Source organism: Plecotus auritus (genome assembly GCF_963455305.1).
Source record: "Plecotus auritus genome assembly, chromosome: 1".
Lineage (NCBI taxonomy): Eukaryota > Metazoa > Chordata > Mammalia > Chiroptera > Vespertilionidae > Plecotus > Plecotus auritus.
Genome location: NC_137770.1, coordinates 198177407 through 198199790, shown reverse-complemented (window position 1 = coordinate 198199790; position 22384 = coordinate 198177407). Strand labels below are relative to the sequence as shown.

Sequence of the window (22384 nt, the reverse complement as noted above, 5' to 3'; positions counted from 1 at the left end):
ATCCAAATTCTCCCATATGCACAGGCACATCCACTTAGAACTTATGCCTAAATGTTGCCTATGATCTACAGAGTACAATAACGTCTCGTTCAAACAGCTTTAGTATATCTATAAGTGGTTTGTTTTTTTTATGTGGCACAGTCTCTTTTTCTTTCTTTAAAGTGGAAGAGTTTATTAGTGAAGCAGTGAGACAGAGAATGGGCTGCTCCACAGTCAGAGCAGCCTATGGCATAGTCGCATATGGTCCATGCTAACCAAAGCCCCGTGTAGGCTGTGTACTGCTATTTTGTTTTCTGGCTACTGATTGCAATCATGCCCTGGCTACTGCCACACAAATGCTTATCTACAGTAGAGCAGGACTAAAGTGACCTGCCTAAGGTCACACAATTAATCCAGGGCTTAGTCACGGTTCAGATCCTTATATTTTGCTTAAGACTGCTTATTCAAGATGCTTTACAGAGGGTTAATAGATAGGAGGCTTCACATGAAGGGAAGGGGGTATGCTTTTGAGCAAGGAAGATCTCGCCAAATGTACACTGTACCTTGGTTCTTCATCTGTAAATCTTCCACCAGAGTTTGCAAGCTTTCCAGTCTGTTCTGAAGCTTCCTGCATGTTTTTCCTGTGGTTTCTATTGGCTGAGACTGTGAAGCTATTAGAAAATTGCTTAGATGTGATATTAAAAATCTATTTAATATATACTTTAGAAATCTTCCAATTACAGGTTAAACAACCTTTCCTTTCAAATAATGAAAACCTTAACCTATGAAAACCCATTTTAAAATAAAGAAGTGTCTTATCTAAATACCGCAGTGGTAACTTATTTTATTTTGTTTTAAACCAAGCTGATTTACTCTCATTTAACTACACAGCATTAAATGGGATGAGTGAGAGAAATACTTTTTGTTTAATGATATATTCTGCATTGTAAACAACAGCTTTTCATAACAAACAGAGTTCCACGAACTTAGGGTTTGGAAGAGCAAGATTTAATACTGACACTGGGGACATTCCTGAAGGTGTGTGAGGCCGAGCGCACATTTTAGCTGCTGTCACCTGAATGAGGGAGGGATTATAAAATGGAAGAGGGTAGCCTGGATGCTCACTGGCTGCAGAGAGCCGAGAATAAATGTGGCAGGAGTAACTGAGGAGGGGCTAGATACATGCAAGCTATTCTCTAATAAGGATGCTAAGTTCTGTCAATCTCTAAAAAATACTCAATTGGCAATCTCAAGATTTTAATTTTAGTCTTAGTCTCTGATGCGACAATTTGCCTAGTTTACCCCTTGTCAATGGGAATGATACCCTAGAGCCTGGGTCCTCTGTGTCACTGTCACAGAGAGTGAAAAACAGTTCAGGTTCAATCCAACATTTATTTATTTAACATCCACGTATTTATCAGACACTTACTCTAAATCAAACGTTTTCCCATCTGTCTTAGCACGCACACACACACACAAAGAACTTAGAATAAAAAATGAGAACATTCTGATAAGTTTGCCTGATAGATACTTGCATTTACAAAGACACAGACAGAAGAGGGCTGGGATTTCAGAGAATGTAAATAAGAGAAGTCACAACATTGAAAAGAAAACCCAAAATCTTATTATAAATAGAAAAAAATCATTATTTGTGACAGAGAAAGAGATAATATTTATATATGTCTATGTATATTTACTAAGGGGTGTGTGCATGTGTGTATACACAATAGCTATTATTTACATCAGTCCCACTTAAGTTGCACAGCTAGCTATCAGAACTTGCATGTAAGAACACCAAATAAAATCTTATTCTGATTATAAAAAGGAACTTTCAGTTTATCAGACCAGGAAAGTCCATTAATCTCATCGGTGATATCAGGTGATTCTTACCTTTAACAGAATCAGCTGAATGGATAGTTTTGGCGGACCTATATGGAGATGTGGAACATATGGAATCTTCAGCCGAACTAGTTAGGAGGGAGTGAACCGGAGACTTCTTAGGAGAAGAATGGAATGACCGAGAAGCTGAATTTTTCACAGATGGATTTACTAAAATTTTGCAAAAACAAAAGTAAAAGCACAGATTTAACTAAAAATAGTACACCACACCTCTCAAAAAGTCAAACTTTCATGAGAAAATGTTTCCAATGATGGGGGAGGGAGAAAGGATGCTCTAGTAGTAGATACCCAGGACTTGGGGTGGAACCCACGGGTCTGGACAATGGAGGCACAGACTAGCACAGATTCACACAGCATGACTGCACTAACCGAACAGGTTCTTCTATATAAAGAAAACCATATCTCAACATATAGATAAAACCAGCTAAAAAGCAAACAAACGAAAGACAAAGACAATCTTAAAGCTGTCAGAAGGGCAAAAAAGACAAATTACATTTAAATGAGCAACAATTAAATTTAGAGTTGACCTCTTCATAGAAACAATGGAATATTTTCAAAGTGAAGGAAAAATGTCAACCCTAGAATTATATACTCAGCAAAAGATATTTTTCAAAAATGAGCATAAAGACAAGTTCAGAAAAACAGAAACTGAGAAAATATGTCCCCAGAAGACTTACATTAAAGGGAACATTAAAGGCATAAGTGAAATAATATCAGAAGATAAAGTGTAACTATGTGGGTATATTTAAATGAATATTAACTATACAAAACATGAATGTTATCCATTGTAGTATTTACATTTATAATGAAAATATGTGATAACAATTGAATATAAGTTGGAAGAACAGTGAATGGAGTTAACGTATTCTAAAGTACTCAAAATATATATGAAAAGGTAAAAGCACCCATTTATATTAATCTAGTAAGGCAAAGATATATCTTGTATTCTCTTGCATAAAACAACAACAAGACACATAAGTGAAGTAAACACGAAGAAATTGCTAAATTTCAAATAAACGCTCTTTTCTTCAAATATTAGTTCTTAAAAGATTTATCACAAGTTAAAGATTTATAAATTGAGTTTGTATTTATTAAAGAACTAATAAACACGGGGAAGGGGGGGTCCCTCAGCCCATCCTGCACCCTCTCCAATCTGGGACCCCTCGAGGGATGTCCGACTGCCCGTTTAGGCCCAATCCAGGACTGCTGGCTCCCAACCACTCACCTGCCTGCCTGCCTACCTGATTGCCCCTAACCGCTTCTGCCTGCCTGCCTGCCTGATTGCCCCTAACCGCTTCTGCCTGCCTGCCTGCCTGATTGCCCCTAACCGCTTCTGCCTGCCAGCCTGATCACCCCCTAACCACTCCCCTGCCAGCCTGATCAACACGTAACTGCTCCCCTGCCGACCCGATTGCCCCTAACTGCCCTCCCCTGCTGGCTTGGTCACCCTTAACTTCCCTCCCCTGCTGGCCTAGTCACCCCTAACTGCCCTCCCTTGCCAGCCTGGTTGCCCTTAACTGCCCTGCCCTGCCAGCATGGTCGCCCCTAACTTCCCTCCCCTGCAGGCCTGGTCACCCCCAACTGCCCTCCCCTGCAGGCCTGGTCCCTCCCAACTGCCCTCCCCTGCTAGCCTGATCGCCCACAACTGCCCTCCCCTGCTGGCCATCTTGTGATGGCCATCTTGTGTGTTGGAGTGATGGTTAATTTGCATATTACTTCTTTATTATTTAGGATATTTTGATTTTATATATATACTTCTCTATAAAAGAAGAGACAATTAGGAAACTTACCTTTTCTCCTATCTTGTTCACCTCACATCTCAATTTTGCCCATTTATATTATCATTGTTCAGATTTATAGCTATACTTTTGTTGAGTAACAATCATTTTCACAGTTTCATTTTTCCCACTTATCTTGCTGTTTTTCATAGAAAAACCGAGTATGTGTCTATTTGCCCTTGCCTCCCAAATCTAACATATTTTCTATAATTATTTTTATCCTTCTTTAGTGTTAAATATTCCTTTTGTGTAATTTTATCTAGGGGGTCCATCATGTCTGTATGATTTCAATTATGCCTATATATATTTTTTAATAAGGCTTTCCTTTGTAACATTTTTTTCTTTTCCATTTTTATTTTTATTGTTTTTTAATCCTCACCCGAGGATATTTTTTCCAATGAATTTTAAAGTGAAAGGGGAGGAGGAAGTGGGGAGAGAGAGAGAGAGAGAAACATCAATGTGAGAAAGATACTGCTTCCTGCTTCGCCCAAATGGGGCCTGGGATCGCATCTGCAACTGAGTTGCATGCCTTTGACCAGGAATCAAACCTGCAACCCTTCGGTCTGTGGACCGATGCTCTAATCACTTAGCAAACTGGACAGGGCTTCTTTTCCATTTTTAGTCTGAGTTATGCCATTTTGTTTTTCAACGGATTCTGTTATCTTTCAATCTCTTCCTGATTTCCTTATATTTATAGAGAACATCTTGTTTGTAAGTCTTTGGAAATTATATGGAGAACCATCTGTCTCAATACTTGTCCTTTTCCTTTCATCAATTCTGTAAGTATTAATTCAGCACCTGCTATGCACCGGGAAGGTTCTAAGTGCCTGGGAGATAGATCAGGCAACCGAGCTCTTAGAGACATCTGCCCATGTGCAACTTTTGTCTAGCAGAGTGACACACAATGAACAACATAAATTAGTCAGTTACATAGCATATTAAAATATGTGCAATTTAATAAAAGAAAAAATAAGAGGCACTAGGAGTGTGGGAGGGTAAAGTTTTTAAATAAGATTGTGAGAGTGTCACTGGGAAAGTGACATCTGAGAAAAGACTCCAAAGGTGGTGAGGGGTTAGCAATGTAGAGGAACAGTGGTGAAAAGGCCCTGACCAGAACCTGCCTGGGATGTTCAAGAATGATTCAAGGATGGATGAAGCAGAGTTGGAAAAGGGGGACAGTAGGAATGAGACCAGAGACTTCACAGGGATGTGCAGGCTACTGTTAACAGCACTAGCCTGTATCCTCATGGAAATAGGGAGCCACTGTAGGGTGTTAAGCAGGCCCATTTCAGTGCTTTCATTGGAAACTCACCTGTAGAGGGGAATGTAAAGCAGCTCGAGGGATCTTCCAGCTCTCCTGCATGCAATGGGACTGGCTCTCTGGAAGCATAAGAATGACCATGCAAACACTCCATTTCAAAAACAGTGCTAATCTTGATGGGCAGAAGCAAGCTAATGCAGGCAAAAGTGAAGGCTTAAAATATGAACTCAAGGTGGCAGTTCTTACCCTAACCTGCCAATGTCCTAGGAAACCCTGTGAGGGAGACCCAAAGTTACACTCTATGCATTCAGTGCCCAGGAACATTTTGCAAAATGAAAATGTAATAGTATATAATCCTAGCTAGAAAATTCACTTTTGTGTAATAGGAGCTAAAAAATCCAAATCTTTCTCTCATGGATTCAAAGAGATGAGATCTTAATGACTCAATTAAAAAAGAAAAAAAGAAAAAATCTCTCAGCAATAGTAGAACTTTACAAAACTATCAGACTCATTTAACTCGGTAAGTTGAAAAACCCACAGAGCTCTGTGGGTCGGGTACCCATAGGGGAATATTATGGCAGCAGTTCTCAAGGTGGTTCCCTTGCAGGGTTTGTGAGGTCAATAGGTCTTTGGAAATTTTCACTACAATACCAAGACATTTGCTTTACAACTCTCAGTCTCTTGCAAGTGTACAGTGAGTTTCACAGAGGCTCCACTGACATCTAACATCACAGCCAAGAAAATGCAGATGCAGGCAGGAGAATCCAGCTACCGTTTTAAAGCCATGCATTAAATTGTGAAACAACGCCTTCTCAATGGTTTTTTGTTTGAAAATATAGCTATAATAAAATAAATTATTATGGCAACATGCAATACACTTTGCTATTTTTAATCTAGAGGCCTGGTGCATGAAATTTGTGCACTGAGGGGGGGCTCCCTCAGCCTGGCCTGCGCCCTCTTGCAATCCAGGACCCCTCGCTCCTTACTGCCTGCCTGTTCGCTCCTTACTGGCTTGGCTCAAGCCGCGGAGGTGGGAGAGGCTCCTGCCACCGCTGCTGTGCTCACCAGCCATGAACTCAGCTTCTGGCTGAGTGGCACTCCCCCTGTGGGAGTGCATTGACCATGACAGGGCAGCTCCTGCGTTGAGCGTCTGCCCCCTGGTGATCAGTGTGCATCATAGTGACCGGTTGTTCCGGTCGTTCCAGTCGTTCCACCATAATGATCGCTTAGGCTATTATTATATAGATGGAATTTCCTGACAGTCAATGTGCCCCCCTGAGGGATCCCGGATTGTGAGAGGGCACAGGCCAGGCTGAGGGATCCCACTGGTGCATGATCAAGGCCAGGGAGGGACATGGGAGGTTGGCCAGCAGGAGAGAGACCGTGGGAGGGCTCCAGGGCGTGTTCAGCCTGTCTTTCTCAGTCCCGATTGGCCGGACCCCAGCAGCAAGCTAACCTACCAGTCAAAGCATCTGCCCCCTGGTGGTCAGTGCACATCATAGTGAGTGGTTGAGCGGCCTTAGCATATAATTAGCATATTACACTTTGATTGGTTGAACGGACGGCTGGATGACCAGACACTTAGCATATTAGGCTTTTATTATATAGGATAAATAAATATCAGTATCTTAACACATTGTGGACAAATCACGAGAATTCTCCACTTCATATTACACAGTGTTTTACAAAGTATCATACTTTAAAAAGATATTAGCTTGTAAGAACATGTAATAAATAACTTCAAAATGCAATGGGGATTTAATTTTAAAGCCTGCCTTTAACATTTATGTAAAATGTTTTTTGTACTCATTCAATAGAAACTTCTCTGGCCACTGGGTAAAGCTAGCAATAAAACTACTGGTCTGCAACGTGTTAACATTGAAAAATGCTTAAATTAAAATTTGTTTTCCAATACTTAAAATGGCAATAGTAGAAATAGCCCAGATAATCAAAAGCTCTTTGGAACTCTCAATGATATTAGTGAGTGCAAAGGGGTTCTGAGACCAGTAAGTTTGAGAACAGCTGTGTTAGGAGAAAAGCCCTGGAAAGAAAGGCCATGGCTACATTGTGAGTGTCTTAATGACCAGGGTGAAGAGTTGCTCTTGCTGCAGTAGGCAGTGGGGAACCTTTGAAGTTGGGGCTGGGCAACAGATATAGTGTGGGGTGTGCTTTGGGCAGACGTATTTGAAATTGATGCATAGAAGTGACTGGAGCATGCAAGAGAACAGAAACTGAAAAACATCCACACTAAACACTGTAGAGGCCACCATAATAGTCCATAAAGAAAGGCCGAAGGCCTAGGCTGAACAATGCTGCCAAACACAGCTGTATCCGAATGCCAAGAACCTACCGATGTTACCTTACATGGCATAGAGGTTTTGCAGATGTGGTCACATTCAGGATTTCGAGATGGGGAAACTACTGGATTATCTGGATGGGCCCTGAATTTTTTTTCTGAGTGGGAGGCAGGGGGATATTTTATAGAGAGAAGATGATAGGACAGTCTCAGCAGAGAGAGAGTGAGGATGCTATGCTGTGAGCTGTGATGATGGACAAAGGAGCCACAAGTCACAGTGCAAAAAAGGAAGCTCTAGAAGCTGGAAAAAGGTCAGGAAATGAATTAACCCTGGAAGCTTCTGGAGGCGTGTGGCCCTGACAACATCTTGACCTCAGCTCAGTGGAACTGATTTAAGACTTTAGGCCTCCAGATAAATTTGTATTGTTTTAAGCCACTAATTTTGTTACAGCAGCCATAGGAAATTAATACAGGCGGTTCAAGGGGATGTTCCAAAAAGAAAATGGATGTGAGAGCTGTTTTAGAGTCAAAATTATTAAGATTTGGTGACTAGACAAATGATACAAGAGAGAAAGAAGAATCAAAGATAATGTTAAGATTTAAGCATAGGTGCCTGGGAAAGTGGTTATGCCAACAGAAGTGTGAGCTGGAGGGGAATAGTGTTGTGGAATGGCCATTTTTATTTATTTGTTCATGTATTCATGCACCAGTGGGGTCCCTCGGCCTGGCCTGTGGGATGGGGCCGAAACCGGCTCTCCAACATCCCCTGAGGCATCTTGGATTGCGAGAGGGTGCAGGCCAGGCCGAGGGACCCCACTGGTGCACTATCGGGGCTGGAGAGTGACATGGGAAGTTGGCCAGCTGGGGAGGGACCGCAGAAGGGCTCCAGGGCGTGTCTGGCCCGTCTTGCTCAGTCCCGATCGTCCAGACCCCAGCAGCAAGCTAACCTGCTGGTCGGAGCATCTGCCCCCTGGTGGTCAGTGCACATCATAGTGACTAGTTGACCGGTCAACTATCTTCCCCCTGGTGGTCAGTGCACGTCATAGCGAGCAGTTGAGCGGCCTTAGCATATCATTAGCATATTACACTTTGATTAGCTGAATGGATGACTGGTCAACCGGATGCTTAGCATATTAGGCTTTTATTAAATAGTATTATAGTCTTTGGGTCATTATGTTTCATTTACTAAAACATCCATATGGAAATGTGAAAAAGGGAGCTAGATATTATGAAGCCTATATTAGAAACCTTCTTTAGGGCATAATGTTCCTTATCTATATATATAAAAGCCTAAGTGACCATTATGACCAGTTGACCAAAGGACTGGTCGACCAGTCGCTATGACGTGTACTGACCACTAGGGGGCAGACTCTCAATGCTGGAGCTGCCCCCTGGTGGTCAGTGAGCTCCCACAGTCAAACTCCTGCAGCGGGCCAACCTCCCACAGCACCCCCATCCCCTGGCCAGCCAGCCCTGATTGGCCCCAATCAGCTCTGATCACGGGCCAGGCCGAGGAACCCCACCTGTGCACGAATTCATGCACCAGGCCTTTAGTTAAATTATAAGAAAAGTCACTCTCCACCAAATTTCTGAGAGATGTTGCTCTCAGTCAGATTAATTCAAGCACAAATATCAGAGTTACTTGTTTCTTTTTTATTCTGCTCTGGTCTGGGTATGTGGAATATATGGATTTAGTTTATATGGCTACAGAAGTTTCTAGATTAAGAAACATTATTATAAGATGTTGATTAAAGGAAAGGTGCTGCACCTACAGTGAAATGCTGAGGTAAACAGCAATTGTGATATTCTTTCTCACTTATTTGTGAGTTTAAAACATGGTCAGTTTGCCATAGTGTGGAGCATTATAATACAGTTCTAATTTTCTAGTTATGCATCATACTTTTCAGAGCTTCTGTTAAATTCTTAAAAATCACTTCTTCCCATTTGAACACAGGAAGGGACTAGGGCCTGTCTTTTCCTCACCATTCTCTCTTCTTTACAAACACATTGCTGCTGCAGGAAGCAGATTGTTCTAGTCTTGGAGAAACGACAGCAGAGCTTTACTTAGCTCAGGGAAGCAGCCCTCTGTGCCCATGCCCAGGATTAGGCTCTTTCCCTGGCAGCTCAGTCCAGGTTCCCGGAGCTCAGGTGCCTGCTAGACCTGAGTTCAAATGTGACCCTACTGTTTACAAGCTGCATGATCTTGGCAAGTTGCTTAAGCAATCTGAGTCTTCATTACTAACCTATACATGGGGATAATAATGCCTATGTCATAGGTTAGGTAGACTTAATGTAGTAAGTCTGAAATAGCCCAAACATATAAAAATATGCAATAGATAGCTGCAGATATTATTAATAGGAACAATGCAGTGTTACACACTCAGGTGAGAAGTAAAATCAAATCTCATTTCCTTTAGGTTAACAGAAAGATATACTTAGAAAGATTCAAGTTCATTGTATATTGATCAAGTGTGGGGAAGCATGGGACTTGCTTGGAATGTCTGTAAGGAGGATTCTCTGAAAGGTTGGGGGCCTCTGGGGAGACCTTGCCAAAGGTGGCAGGCCCTACCTTGACTTTTCCAAACAAGTTCGATGCCCCAGGTATTTTACTAGACTCTTTATGTTTACGCTTTAAAACATCCTTGCTTAAAGGACGCATGTGTTTTCTCAAGAATGCTTACCCTGCTAATAGTATCTAATAATTAATTTTAGTTCAAACTGTTGTTACAATAAAAGCCAAAGGAGACAGGCAAATAGGACTACTTGGTGGCGATAGCTTCTCTTTCACAGAAACATGTGTCAGAGTAATCATTCATCCATTGTTCAGGGACTGTCAGTCAGTCCCAGCAATCAAGTAGCAGGGACAATAAGAAAATATTTATAATATGGCTTAATTTATTCACTAAACAAATATTTACTGAATGGCTACTATGTGGCAGGTGCTTGGTGCCGAAGATACAGCAATGAATGAGCCTCTGTCCAACTGAAAATGAAACAGTAGGATTCATTTTCATATTCTTATAATATAAAAGGGCTCTGATATCTCTATTTTTTATAGTTGGTAAAAATAGAAAAGAAAAAGTAAACTTTTCCCCAGGCAGTCAGTCAATAAACAGACCTTAGATTGTAAGCAACTTGAGGACAGGGCCCCTGTCTGTCTTGCTCACTGTCAGTCTCAGGACCTAGCACAGAGTGTGGCACGTCATGGGCAGTTAGTGATCTCCTGAGTTAATGAATGAATAGTAGTAAAGAGGATATTCTGAAAGTCAGGGCTGGTAAGATCATTTCTTACCTGCTGAAAGTCTCACTTGATTTGCTGCCTTCGGTGGAGTCCCTTAATGAGTTGTGGCTTCTGTTGGAAGAGGGATAGGGAAATTAAAGACTATACAATGTTATTTTAACTTAGAGATAAAACAAAATTGTTCCTCTGAACATTGCTTTTAGACAAGTACAGACTCAAAAGAATGAGACTGGGGCACTGGCTTTTCCGGGTGGAGGAAATAGTATGGAGAAAGTTGGAGACAAAAAGAAATGGAATCAGGAGTAGCCTGTCTAGATTAAGCAGGCTGGTGACAGGGAGATGCTTAAATGTCAGCCTGAAGGATCATGTACTTAGTGCAGCAGAAAGTGAGGAACTGCGGAAAATCTGCAAGCAATGGTCTGTGTCTAAAATGAATAACAAATTAATATTAGCCTTTTTTTATGGCTAAAGTCATTTCTCAGAAGTTGTCTTTAATTAGGGGTCATGGATTTCATTTCCTTATGCTCTTTTTATGATTCCACTTAAAAATTCAGCAATCAATAATTGATGAAAATAGGATTATTTTCAGTGAGGTTCTTATAATCCTATATTGAGATTGCTATCATTTACTTCCAGACTGCCTTCCTCTCAAAAGTGACATAAGCCATTGTAAATATGTGGCACACAATTTTTGCTACATGGTAAACAGTAGCAAAAATTAAAATAAGCAAAAGCATGCCTATTAAATGATTTCTAGAAAGTAAATTACTATAGTACATTTAATTGAAATCCCTTCTTAGTTTCAGTTAAACAATGTAACAGCTTTCTTTCAATGAGCTCAAAATGCCCATCAATTTCCATGTAAACTATACAAACAGAATTCCCAAATTACCTAGTCACATATAAAATTCTTAGACAATTATCTAAATTCAGAATCTCAGATTCTTCTTACCTATGGCACATCTCTAATCTCAGGCTTGATTCAGTAATGCAATCTCTTACTCTATCATCTCTGTATAGATAAATATAACTCTCAGTTAATTACACAAAGAACAATTTCCAGATTCCATGTATTTTTAGAATAATCATTGCTCATATGTATTTAACTTTTCTTTAAGGCACAACAGTAGATTTTAGGCTTCCAAACAAAATTTGCAAAGTTCATCAACTCAAAAATGCTTTTTCGTCCCATGGACTCTTAAAGTTTTAGACAGAGTTTATGCTTTGATGAAAAGGTCATTTGTAGGATTACAGCAAACGAACATAAATTCTCTAAGGGCAGGGACCAAATATATTCATATTCAATACAGTATAATATAGTCAAGCCCACAATGGCTGAAGTGATGAAAATCCCACCAGGGAAGTCATGGCAACCTTGTGGAATGATTAGTGCTGGGTGCCAGGGGCTCTAACTTTTACTTCTGGCTTTGCCTCTTCGCTTCCTAGGAGTAAGCAACTCAGTCTATTCCTAAATTTATTCATTTGTTAAATGAGCTTAATAATCTGCCCTGGCTTAGAAGGTATATTGAAGAGTTATGACAAAAATAACAGTGCTCTGCACATGTAAGTATTCTTTGATGTAATGGCCAATAGAATGTTTTTAATGTGTGATTCAGAGTATACAATGCTATCCTAGATAACTGTCTGTTACTACTAACATTTTACTATTACTGTTCATAATAGTAATAGCCCGGCCAGTGTGGCACAGTGGTTGAGTGTCAATCTAGGAACCAGGAGGTCACAGTTTGATTCCAATCAAGGGCACATGCCCACGTTGTGGGCTCGATCCTCAGTGAGGGGTGTGCAGGAGGCAACTGATCAATGATTCTCTCTCATCATTGATGTTTCTATCTCTCTCTCCTTCTACCTTCCTCTCTGAAATCAATAATTAAAATAATAATATTAGTAGTAAAAATTAGGAAAATCCAGCTAATATTTTGCTACTTTTGGTTAATATATACTAATTGAACATATTAAGAAATTGGAGATTGTTTATATATAAATATTACTTCAGAAAGTATTACTTTTAGATATTTGTCATATAACCAGAAAATGACTATTACAATAATGTTGTTGTACTAACAGCTCACATAAAATTAGTATTATAATACTAAAAATATAGTATATACCATATTAAAATACTTTCAGTTAATCTAATAATAATACCCAGTAAAATTTTAAAACAGTCTGAAAATAATATGAAAATCTCATTATTTCTGTAGGTATGTATAAGAAAGGGCTCATAAAGTAGTTGAATCCTTTTTGCATCTGAATTGTTATTAATTTGATATAAGTCATTGGCATGAATACCTAGGGAACCAAGGCCTTTGCTACTGGCTTATACCTGGAGAGGTATATAGTTCCCAAGTTCTAGTGTTAGCTTCACCTATGTGGCTAGAGGCAAGTCAACCTTTTGAAACGTGTGTTTTTCTCATTTGTAAAATAAATACTGCCTTGTGTTGTCTCAAACAGTTGAGATAATCAAATAAGATTATGGATGTGGCCCTAACCGGTTTGGCTCAGTGGATAGAGCATTGGCCTGCGGATTGAAAGGTCCCAGGATCGATTCTGGTCAAGGGCATGTACCTTGGTTGCAGGCACATCCCCAATAGGAGGTGTGCAGGAGGCAGCTGATTGATGTTTCTCTCATCAATGTTTCTAACTCTCTATCCCTCTCTCTTCCTCTCTGTAAAAAATCAATAAAATATATTTTTTAAAAAAGATTATGGATGTGAAATCTGTTGGGAACTATAAATTTACATAGAAATGTAACTTTGGGTAACGCATCACCCTGATTACTTTTTGAATAGAGTAACTATATTATTTTCTCTCTATGTTAAGTTATTTTACTCCTCCACTTTCATATTGCTGTCCCTAGTAATGTCAGATACCCTTGAAAATTATTTAAACCTCAACCTCCTAGAGCAGTGATTTTCAATCTTTTTCATCTGATGGCACACATAAACTAATTATTAAAATTCTGCGGCACACCAAAAAATATTTTTAAATTTTTACCAATTTTACAAAAATTAGATATAATTTTGATTCATTCACACCAGATGGCTATTGCTGTTGGCTCTTGTCATTTTTCTATTTGACAAACTAAGGGAAAAGAGGTCAGTGCTCCTGACTAAATAGTCAGATTGCACGTTTTAAAAATTCTTGTGGCACACAGGTCGAAAATCACTGTCCTAGAGAGTAGTACACAGACAACTTGATGGCAAACCACTGGGAAAGGAGCTTCCTCGCCCTGAAGTACACTCGGTCTTACACAGACCCAAACGCGACTCCCAGGGACGGCGCTCTCCTGTCCTCCTCGGCCTTGCCCACAGGCACAGCGGGCTCCTCGTTGATCACACTTCTCAGCTCCTGCAGAAGCTGTTTCAGGTCCCTTGTGGGGTCCTCCTTCAGGGCGTTAGGTTTCATAGAGTGCTGCAATAAAGCAATGTACAGAACAAAGACACTTTGTGGTTTTTCTCAGATTTGTATGCTGTTATTTCTTATTATAAAATTAATTCAACTGGTAAATAGAAATTATGGAGAAGAGGAAAACAAAAATCATCAGTAATCTTGCTAGTCAGCGATAATCAATCATCAACATAGTACCATATCTAACTTAAAAATGTATGTATACTTATTTATACATATATGCACACATATTTACAAATTAGAATATACACTTAGGAGCCAATTATACACATCTACTTTTAAACCTTTTTATTTTATTTTTTTAAATATATTTTTATTGATTTCAGAGAGGAGAGGGATAGAAACATCAAAGAGAGAGAATCATTGATTGGCTGCCTCCTGCACGCCCCTTACTGGGGAACAAGCCCAAAACCCCGGGCATATGCTCTTGACTGGAATTGGACCAGGGAACCTTCAGTCCGTAGGCTGATGCTCTATCCACTGAGCCAAACCAACTAGGTCAAAACCTTTTTTATTTTTTAATTTAAACAGTGTAGTATGAACATCAGACAATGTCATTAAATATTAACAACAACATTCAGGCAAAATAATTTCAATACTGTTTTTAGGGTTAAACTAAGTTTTTAAAATTTATTTTAGAGAGAGAGGAAAAGAAAAGACAGAGAGGGGAGAGGGAAGAGGGGAGAGGGGAGAGGGGAGAGGGGAGAGGGGAGAGGGGAGAGGGAAGAGGGGAGAGGGGAGAGGGGAGAGGGGAGAGGGGAGAGAGAGATTGAGATTGGTTGCCTCCTGTATGCTCCCTGACAGGGATCAAACCTGAAACCTAGGTACATGCCCTGACCAAAAGTCGAATCTGCAGACTTCTGGTGTATGGGACGATGCTCCAAACCAATCAAGCCATCCAGCCAAGGTGATAGGAACTCCTTATTTATTGGAAATATTTTTCTAGTTTGTGATTCCTTTTTAATTTTGTTTATTGTGGTTTTGTGATTTAAGCTTTATTTAGTCAAAATGTTTGTATATCTTGCAATTCTTTTATTGATTCATTTTTAATACTTTTCTATTTAATCTATATGGGGCATATTTTGATTTCTAATACAAGCAAAATACACTTTTTAAAATTAGAAAGTAGTTAGAAAATGGACAGTTCTAAAACATTCTTTAAATATGACTCCACTCAGGCTGGTAAAGAAATAACTAAGCATAAGCTCTTCCTGAAGCTACTGGAGACCATCCAAGACTCCTGTTCCCTCCCACCCCAGTCCTCTGACCCTTAGAATACACATTGAGGCTATTTCTAGAGGCCATACATTTTCAGACTAAAACTTCTACAAGCTTTAGGTTTCAAAGTAAGAATATAAGTTTATACTGTTGTTGTTAAACTTAAGGTTTATTTTGTGTTTTGATTAGTTTTCTGTTACATGGTCTGTTAGACTTTGTTCCAAAATAATTCCTAAAATTAGATCTTTAATACATCTTCATCTCCTCCAAATACTGTTTTCTTTAATGGCCTTGAGTCATTACAAGCAAGTTTATGGTTATGAAGTGAAATAAGAAACGTCTAGGGAGATTGTGTGCTTCTCAACTGGTCCTATCTCCATTCTCCAAAGATAGAAGATAAATGTAAAAGCTAAAAATAAAAGCTTGATCTCATTCAGTTTGAATTAGATTATTCTATTTTGAGAATGTCTGAGCCAAATCCATCTCTTATGCTTGTATTCCTGTTAGAAGACTGTAATAAAAATGAAATATAAATACATTTTTTAGAATGTATATATATTATTTATACTGTATATTAGGAATGAGTGAGTAGGAAACAAAAGTTATAAAGTGTTACTAAAAATCTTGCCCACATCATGGGTACTTCAGTGACAAAGATTAAGCCCACCTAGTACAAATTATATGTATGTGTATAGAATCTGATATAGAAATAAAATTATACTATCCTGGAAATAGTCTCTTTTTATATGCTAAAATAGCTTTTATCTAAACGTTAATATGAAATACTTTGATGTCAACCTACCAATCACATGTGTATTTGTATGTACATATATACACTATAACACATACAAACATATGCAGGTGTTTGAGGTTAGACCAAATCTCATAATATACATTTTCTGCTTCTCCCATTTTCTCACCTATAGCACAAGGGGAATCAACTGGATAATTTTAGAAGCCTTTGAGGCTCTAAAATGGCATAATATTCCTTCACAAAAACCTAATGAAATATAGTATTTTAGATACAGTATCTATATCATTTATTTAAATTATTTTTTTAATAAACAGCATTCGGTGGGGTAGTATAGAGAAGCAAAAATTAAGAACACAGGCTCTAGGCTCAGGCTGTCTTGGTTAAATCTTGGCACAACTCTGTTTTTGGTGTGTGAACTCTGTAAGTCACTTGGCTTCTCCAAGAGCCAAGTTTCTTCATCTGTAAAATAGGTAGAATAATCAGCACTTACTCTTGTGGGTAGTTCTGAGGAATAAATTAGATAATATACAGAAAGTACTTTGCACATTGGCTGGTGTTCGGTCAATCTCAGCTACTATTAGAATCATGGAACGAGAAGACTAAATGACATAAGATAAATGAAGGGACAATGCAGAGCAATGCAAACAGTAAGATTCTACTTCTAAAGATAAACTTGGCATTTACTTCTGCTCTATCTAAAGCCCCACTAAAATGACACTAAAGGGATTAACAAGGATAAAGAGGAAAAGGAGAGGTAATATTAGATGAGTAATGATAACAAATGTTGGGGGATGGAAAGCAAGTGGATCATTTTATAAGTGATTTATCGGAACAAATAAAGCTAAAATTTAAAGTACCAGCACAGAAGTAGCCAACAAGAAGCAACCTGCATGGAAGTATTCTAGAAAGGCTCAGAAAGTGGAGGTCTTGTATTCCTGAAGACCAAGGTAAGAGAGAGTAGCAAAATAGGAGGATTGGGTAAAAGTCTATGGGAGAAGCTGTTGGAATCCCAAATGTCCTCCCCATATAATTAGGTAATTACTCATTCATTTCCCCTAAGACTTAGGGCCTAAGTGAATTCAGAGGCTTAATCTCTGGGTGAGGTTGACCAAAGGACTTTAAGCTTCAAAGGGATATCTGGCATAGCAGGAACAAGGCTGCAAACTGAAAATATGAGCATTAAGTGAGGTTGCATAGTACACAGACAGCCCATACTCCCTGCCCCGCTCACCTCTCAGAATGCTGGCAGATGGACTGGGGAACTGACAGGACCAAGAGAAAAACAAAAACACACCTATAGATAATTTTTGGGCCCCTCAACAAAAAAATAATACCTAACCATCTACTAGTTGACAAATCCTATCAACTTTCAAAGAGCTATTTTAATAAGCTTTAGGGCCTCAATCTTAAATAGGAAAGGACAGCCAGTGATCTTCAAACATTGAAGAAAAGTCTCTAACATGAAAGGCAGACATCAAAACAGAAAAAAATGAATTTGAGGAAACATGAATAATTCAGGTGACAGAGAAATTACTGAAAAACTGAAGTTAATATTCTTAAACAGAAATGAGAAAATATCATAAAACTATATAAAGAGATTTAAAGAACAAAAAGGGCTCCTGGAAATTAAAAGAATATATCAAATCAGAAAAAAAATTCAATAGTTGTTTGGAATAGAGGTGAAGAAATTTCTTAAAAGGTGAGAATAAAAGATGAGGAGATGGAAAATGGAGTCAAAATTAAAGAAGATTGGAGAATCAATGTAAGAGTTCTAATAGGTGACTAATAGAAGCTCCAGAAAGAAATAACTGAGAAAATGATCAGAGAAATGATACAAGAAGATATCTGAGAGCAAAAGAAAAAAAGAATCTGCTAAGTACCCAATACAACGAAGAGAAAACGGACCTCTTCCCCACTATAAACAATAGGAAATGAATCTCAGGGATAAAGGCTCTGGAATAAAAGTGGCACAACAGCAACAAAATTTTGACATCAAATATAAGTGAAAAATAAAGGTACTTCTCAGACATACAAAGTTTTAAAACATAGAGAATGAAATAACCCTTTCAGAGGAAGCCACTGCATTGTATGCTCAACGAAAACAAAGATATAAATAAACCAAGAAAGGTGGGGAGGGGGAACACCAAAAAAAAAAAGGTAAAAGGAATTCCCTGGATTTTGGTATAAGAAAATCCCAAAAGCCCACTGTGCAGCAAAAGTAGAAAGCAGCTGATCCAGATGTGAACACTGTATGTATAGAACACCTATTATGTGCCAGATACTGTTCTAGGTTCTTGAGGCAGACACATCAATGAGCAAAACAAAGAATGTATGTTACTTTTATTTTGTAAAATTATACACTATATTTCTTAAGAGAAGGAATTAATTGTATATAGAATGCTTGACAGTCCATTTAGAAAATATAGTTTATTTTTGCTGTTAGAACTCTATTTAAAAGTTTAATTTAATAGGTATATGACTAGTACTTTTTCAGTGATAGATGCGATTCTTTACAATCAAGTAGAGTCTATATGTATATTAAATGGCTAGGCAAAATCTACAATATTGGTTGTAGGGTAATGAAAAGTCATGGAACTTCAGAGCTAATCTTTCTAGATGACCCTAGAGATCTTCTAGTCCAGACTCCTCATTAGAGATGAAAAGAGCAAGGCACAACATATTTAACTGGCTTTCCAAGGTCCCAATGACTCCTGGTCAAATATTCTTTGTTGTTGTTTGATTTGTGTGGGGTTTTTTTGGAGAGAGGGTTTTAAATAAATTTTTATTAGCATAACATGTACATAAGTTTTAAAGGTAAAAGGATTTTATAAGAATCACCTAAAACAAAAAGCAGCAGTCTCCTGCCCTTCCTTTGCCCATCTCCAAATTTAGTCTTCAGAGAAAAGAACATGCTTAACCGCCAAAACCGGTTTGGCTCAGTGGATAGAGCGTCGGCCTGTGGACTGAAGGGTGGACTGAAGGGTCCCGGGTTCGATTCCGGTCAAGGGCATGTACGTTGGTTGCGGGCACATCCCCAGTGGGGGGTGTGCAGGAGGCAGCTGATCGATGTCTCTCTCTCATCGATGTTTCTAGCTCTCTATCCCTCTCCCTTCCTCTCTGTGAAATATCAATAAAATATATTTAAAAAAAAAAAAAAAAAAAGAACATGCTTAACCTCTAATATTAATATTATTAGTGGCCCGGTGCACAAAATTCGTGCACATTAAAAGGGAATTAATTAGATAAAATATTTTAATATTGCTATTTGCCTTTTCTCTATAATAGAAGTGTTCGAGATGAAAGAAAATTAGTAAAATGTATATGAAAATATTCCTCCTGTCAGAGTCTGGGGCATGCCGCAGGACCCAGAGTCAAGTCCCTGCCCACCCGTGTGCGCCTCGAAATTGTGTGAGACCCAGACCCAGCCTGCCCCACCCCCATTGGGCTAGATCGAGACCTGCTAGGCGGGGGTGGGGGGCGCAGCCTCAGGTCCCTCGGCACACGCTGGGCGGGGGGTGTGGCCTGAGGTCCCCCGTCAAGCCCCGACGGGCGGGAGGCATGGACTGAGGTCCCCCATCAAACCCCGCTGGGCAGGGGGGTGTGGCCTCAGGTCCCCTGGCCCAGCGCCAGGGGGCGTGGTCTTAGGTCCCCAGTTAAGCCCCACTGGGCAAGGGGAGCAGCCATCTTGTGTTATGGGAACCCCGCCTCTGCTGTGGGTGCAGCCATCTTTGCGATGGTGTGAGGGTTAATTAGCATATTCCCTCTTTATTAGGTAGGATTATTCTAGCTCTGGCTAGTGTGGCTCAGTTAGTTGGGTATAATCCCATGCACCAAAAGGTTGCTAGTTTGATTCCCATAGGTAGCCAATTGATGTTTCTCTTTCACAGTGATATTTCTCTCTCTCCCCCCAAAATAATAATAATTATTCAATTGTTTGATAGACTATTCTATTATTTGCTGTGTGATTGCTTGTTTTTCAGTACACACATCTTAAGTGAAGAGTCCATTTCAACTTTTAGTCATTTCACAGAATATATGCTCATTTAAATTGCTCAGGTAGAATAACTGGTAGGTCACTGGTGATCCTGTTGCTATACATACAATAAGACTGTTAATTAATGAAACTGATTTTCATGTGTACTTATGGAATAAGTCTCATTTTGTTAGAGGTGGAGCTGAATACAGGTTGCAGGGAACTAGTGACTCCAAAAAAATATTTTTAAAGAAGAAATATTCCTAAATTTTACATTGCACGTATTTTCCCCCTGAGCTTTAAAAGAACAAAAGGTTATACTAAACTGTTTCCAAAGTTCTTAATATTTTATGATTATAAGTTCACATGTAGCTTATGAATCATTTTCATCTTGGTAGAGTATTAAATATGCCAGTAATTTGCCTTTGGCATTTGAAGTGATGCTTATTTTAGCTATCTCAAATTTTGCTTTGTAATCTGGAAATCCCTGTGATTGAACTTAAGGCTATTAAATAACTTACTTTAACAATTATTGTTAAAATGAATCCCACTGACTATTTCATATTTATTTTTCCCAGAGAAAGCATCAAATAGTGAAGAAAACATTTTCATTCATCTAGTCTACATAAATCTAAAATCTAGTAATTAATCTAGTAAAATCTAGTAAAAAAATATCATAACTATAGATATAGTTTTACAGGAAATTCTTCTCAATTTAAAATTCTCTATATATTACATCATTTGCATCATGGATTGTAGGACCAGTCCTTACATGAGACAGAAAGCTGGCTGTAGACTGGGAAGACGGCATATTAGAGTGAGGACGGGCAGAGGACTGCAGAAGACGTGGTTTCACAGAAGGATTTGAGGTGTACCCAGGGCCCTGAAGTTCCTGGGAAACAACATAGATGTGAACAAAATAATTGTCAACTACAATTTGAAATGTGAAATCAAGATGTATTTTTTCAAACATAATTTCAGTCTTACATGTTGAACTTCTACAAAGTTATAAACCAAAGTACTGTATTAAGCAAGATGATTCTGGGTGTCTAAGTTATCCTTCGAAGATTAAGCATGTGCCTAGGAAGATGCCTTCACATTTCTGATTGATAAAAGCTTTCCAGATATGAAGACACATCTAACACTGGTTCCCAAATTTTGCCAAAGACTCCACACTAGTGTTGGCATAATATTGAGAAAGATCCTCTACAGCAAAAGTGTTCTAGCTGTGAAAGTATCCACTACTGAGACTTTAAAGTATGTCTGCAACTTTAAAATATACTTAGAAAATAGGTATGTCAGTGGAAAATGTACTGTTGTTGAAGAGCAATGTCCTAGGCATGACAATTACATCATTTTTGCTATTCTCCAAACAGGCCAAATACACTTGCACTCTGGGCCTTTGCACTTGCTTGACTCTTCTGTATGCAAAGTCTCCCTCAGGTATCGCCAAGGCAGCCACTTTTATTATGAGCTTAACATCAAGCATGATGCTTCAATTTGTTACTATATATGAAAAGGGGAGGTATAGCATGTAACAAGGTTTGTACAGGTTTTATAATTGCCAGTATCAGATAATGTTGAAAGTACACATAAATGTTAACAATAATCCCACTAAATAGTCTACATAAATCTAAAATCTAATAATTAAAAATGTCATAACTAGAGATATATTTTTACATGAAATTTTTCTCAATTCAAAATTCTCTGCATATTATGTCATTTACATCCTGGATTGTAGGACCAGTCCTATAATGTACCTAAGGTAATAAACAAAATATAAGTATATAAAACAAAGGCATTATTTTGCTTACCCTACTATCTATGATAAAAAAAAAAAAGACCTTACTTTTACATCGAGTGTGTGTTGAAGTTTCAGGCGCACAGATTCTTGTTCCTGACGTTGTATTATATCTTGACATTCTGCAAACTGCAAAGATGCCTACAATCAAGCAATCACATGCAATTTATCCTCCATGCAATTTTATGTTATCCTATATAATAAAGATCTAATATGCTAAGTGTCTGACCGTTCATTCAATCATTTGACTAGTCGTTATGATCCACACTGACCACCAGGGGGCAGACACTCTGATTGGGACTGGGTGAGACGGTCTGGACATGCCCTGGAGCCCTCCCGTGGTCCTTTCCCAGCCTCTAAAATATTTCTTCTAATTAATTTCTTTTCAATGTGCACAAATCTATGCACCAGGCCTCTAGTTAACCTATAAATGCAGAGCTGCCATCTCTTCAAGGAAATGTCCCCACTCTTAGCACACTGTATTTATCTTTTTATCTTGTTTTATCCAGTAACAGAGAACTGGAGGCCATGTCTTTCTCCTCTGTATCCCCAGCACTTACACAGCATTTAGTATGTGGAGAGCACTTCAAAAAATGAATGCACTAAGAATAAAATGAGCAAATGACTTTAGCAATGTAAAAAAATTCACATAAAATAACCACAACTGAAATTCATTGAATCAATAGATCATGTTTTAAGATAAAAGTTGGCATAGATAAAAAGATCACACATGATTTTATCTAACCATGAAGGCT

The 22384-nt window shown here is 38.7% G+C and overlaps 1 protein-coding gene across 11 annotated transcripts in view; it reads right to left on the bottom strand.

Moving 5' to 3' along the window:
- CCDC158 (coiled-coil domain containing 158) overlaps nucleotides 1-22384 on the bottom strand; it is a 76333-nt gene that overhangs the window by 1708 nt on the left and 52241 nt on the right. For 6 of the 11 annotated variants that reach the window (XM_080667524.1, XM_080667529.1, XM_080667532.1 and 3 more), the window contains 8 exons: nucleotides 21678-21770; nucleotides 20601-20720; nucleotides 13732-13886; nucleotides 11407-11466; nucleotides 10506-10565; nucleotides 4969-5036; nucleotides 1870-2028; nucleotides 543-650 (listed from right to left, as the gene is read on the bottom strand). In XM_080667524.1, the coding sequence (XP_080523650.1) occupies nucleotides 543-650; nucleotides 1870-2028; nucleotides 4969-5036; nucleotides 10506-10565; nucleotides 11407-11466; nucleotides 13732-13886; nucleotides 20601-20720; nucleotides 21678-21770 (823 nt within the window). Of the gene's footprint in view, nucleotides 1-542; nucleotides 651-1869; nucleotides 2029-4968; nucleotides 5037-10505; nucleotides 10566-11406; nucleotides 11467-13725; nucleotides 13887-20600; nucleotides 20721-21677; nucleotides 21771-22384 lie in introns of all 11 variants that reach the window. The other 5 variants (XR_013960567.1, XM_080667527.1, XM_080667528.1 and 2 more) reach the window with 5 other exon arrangements.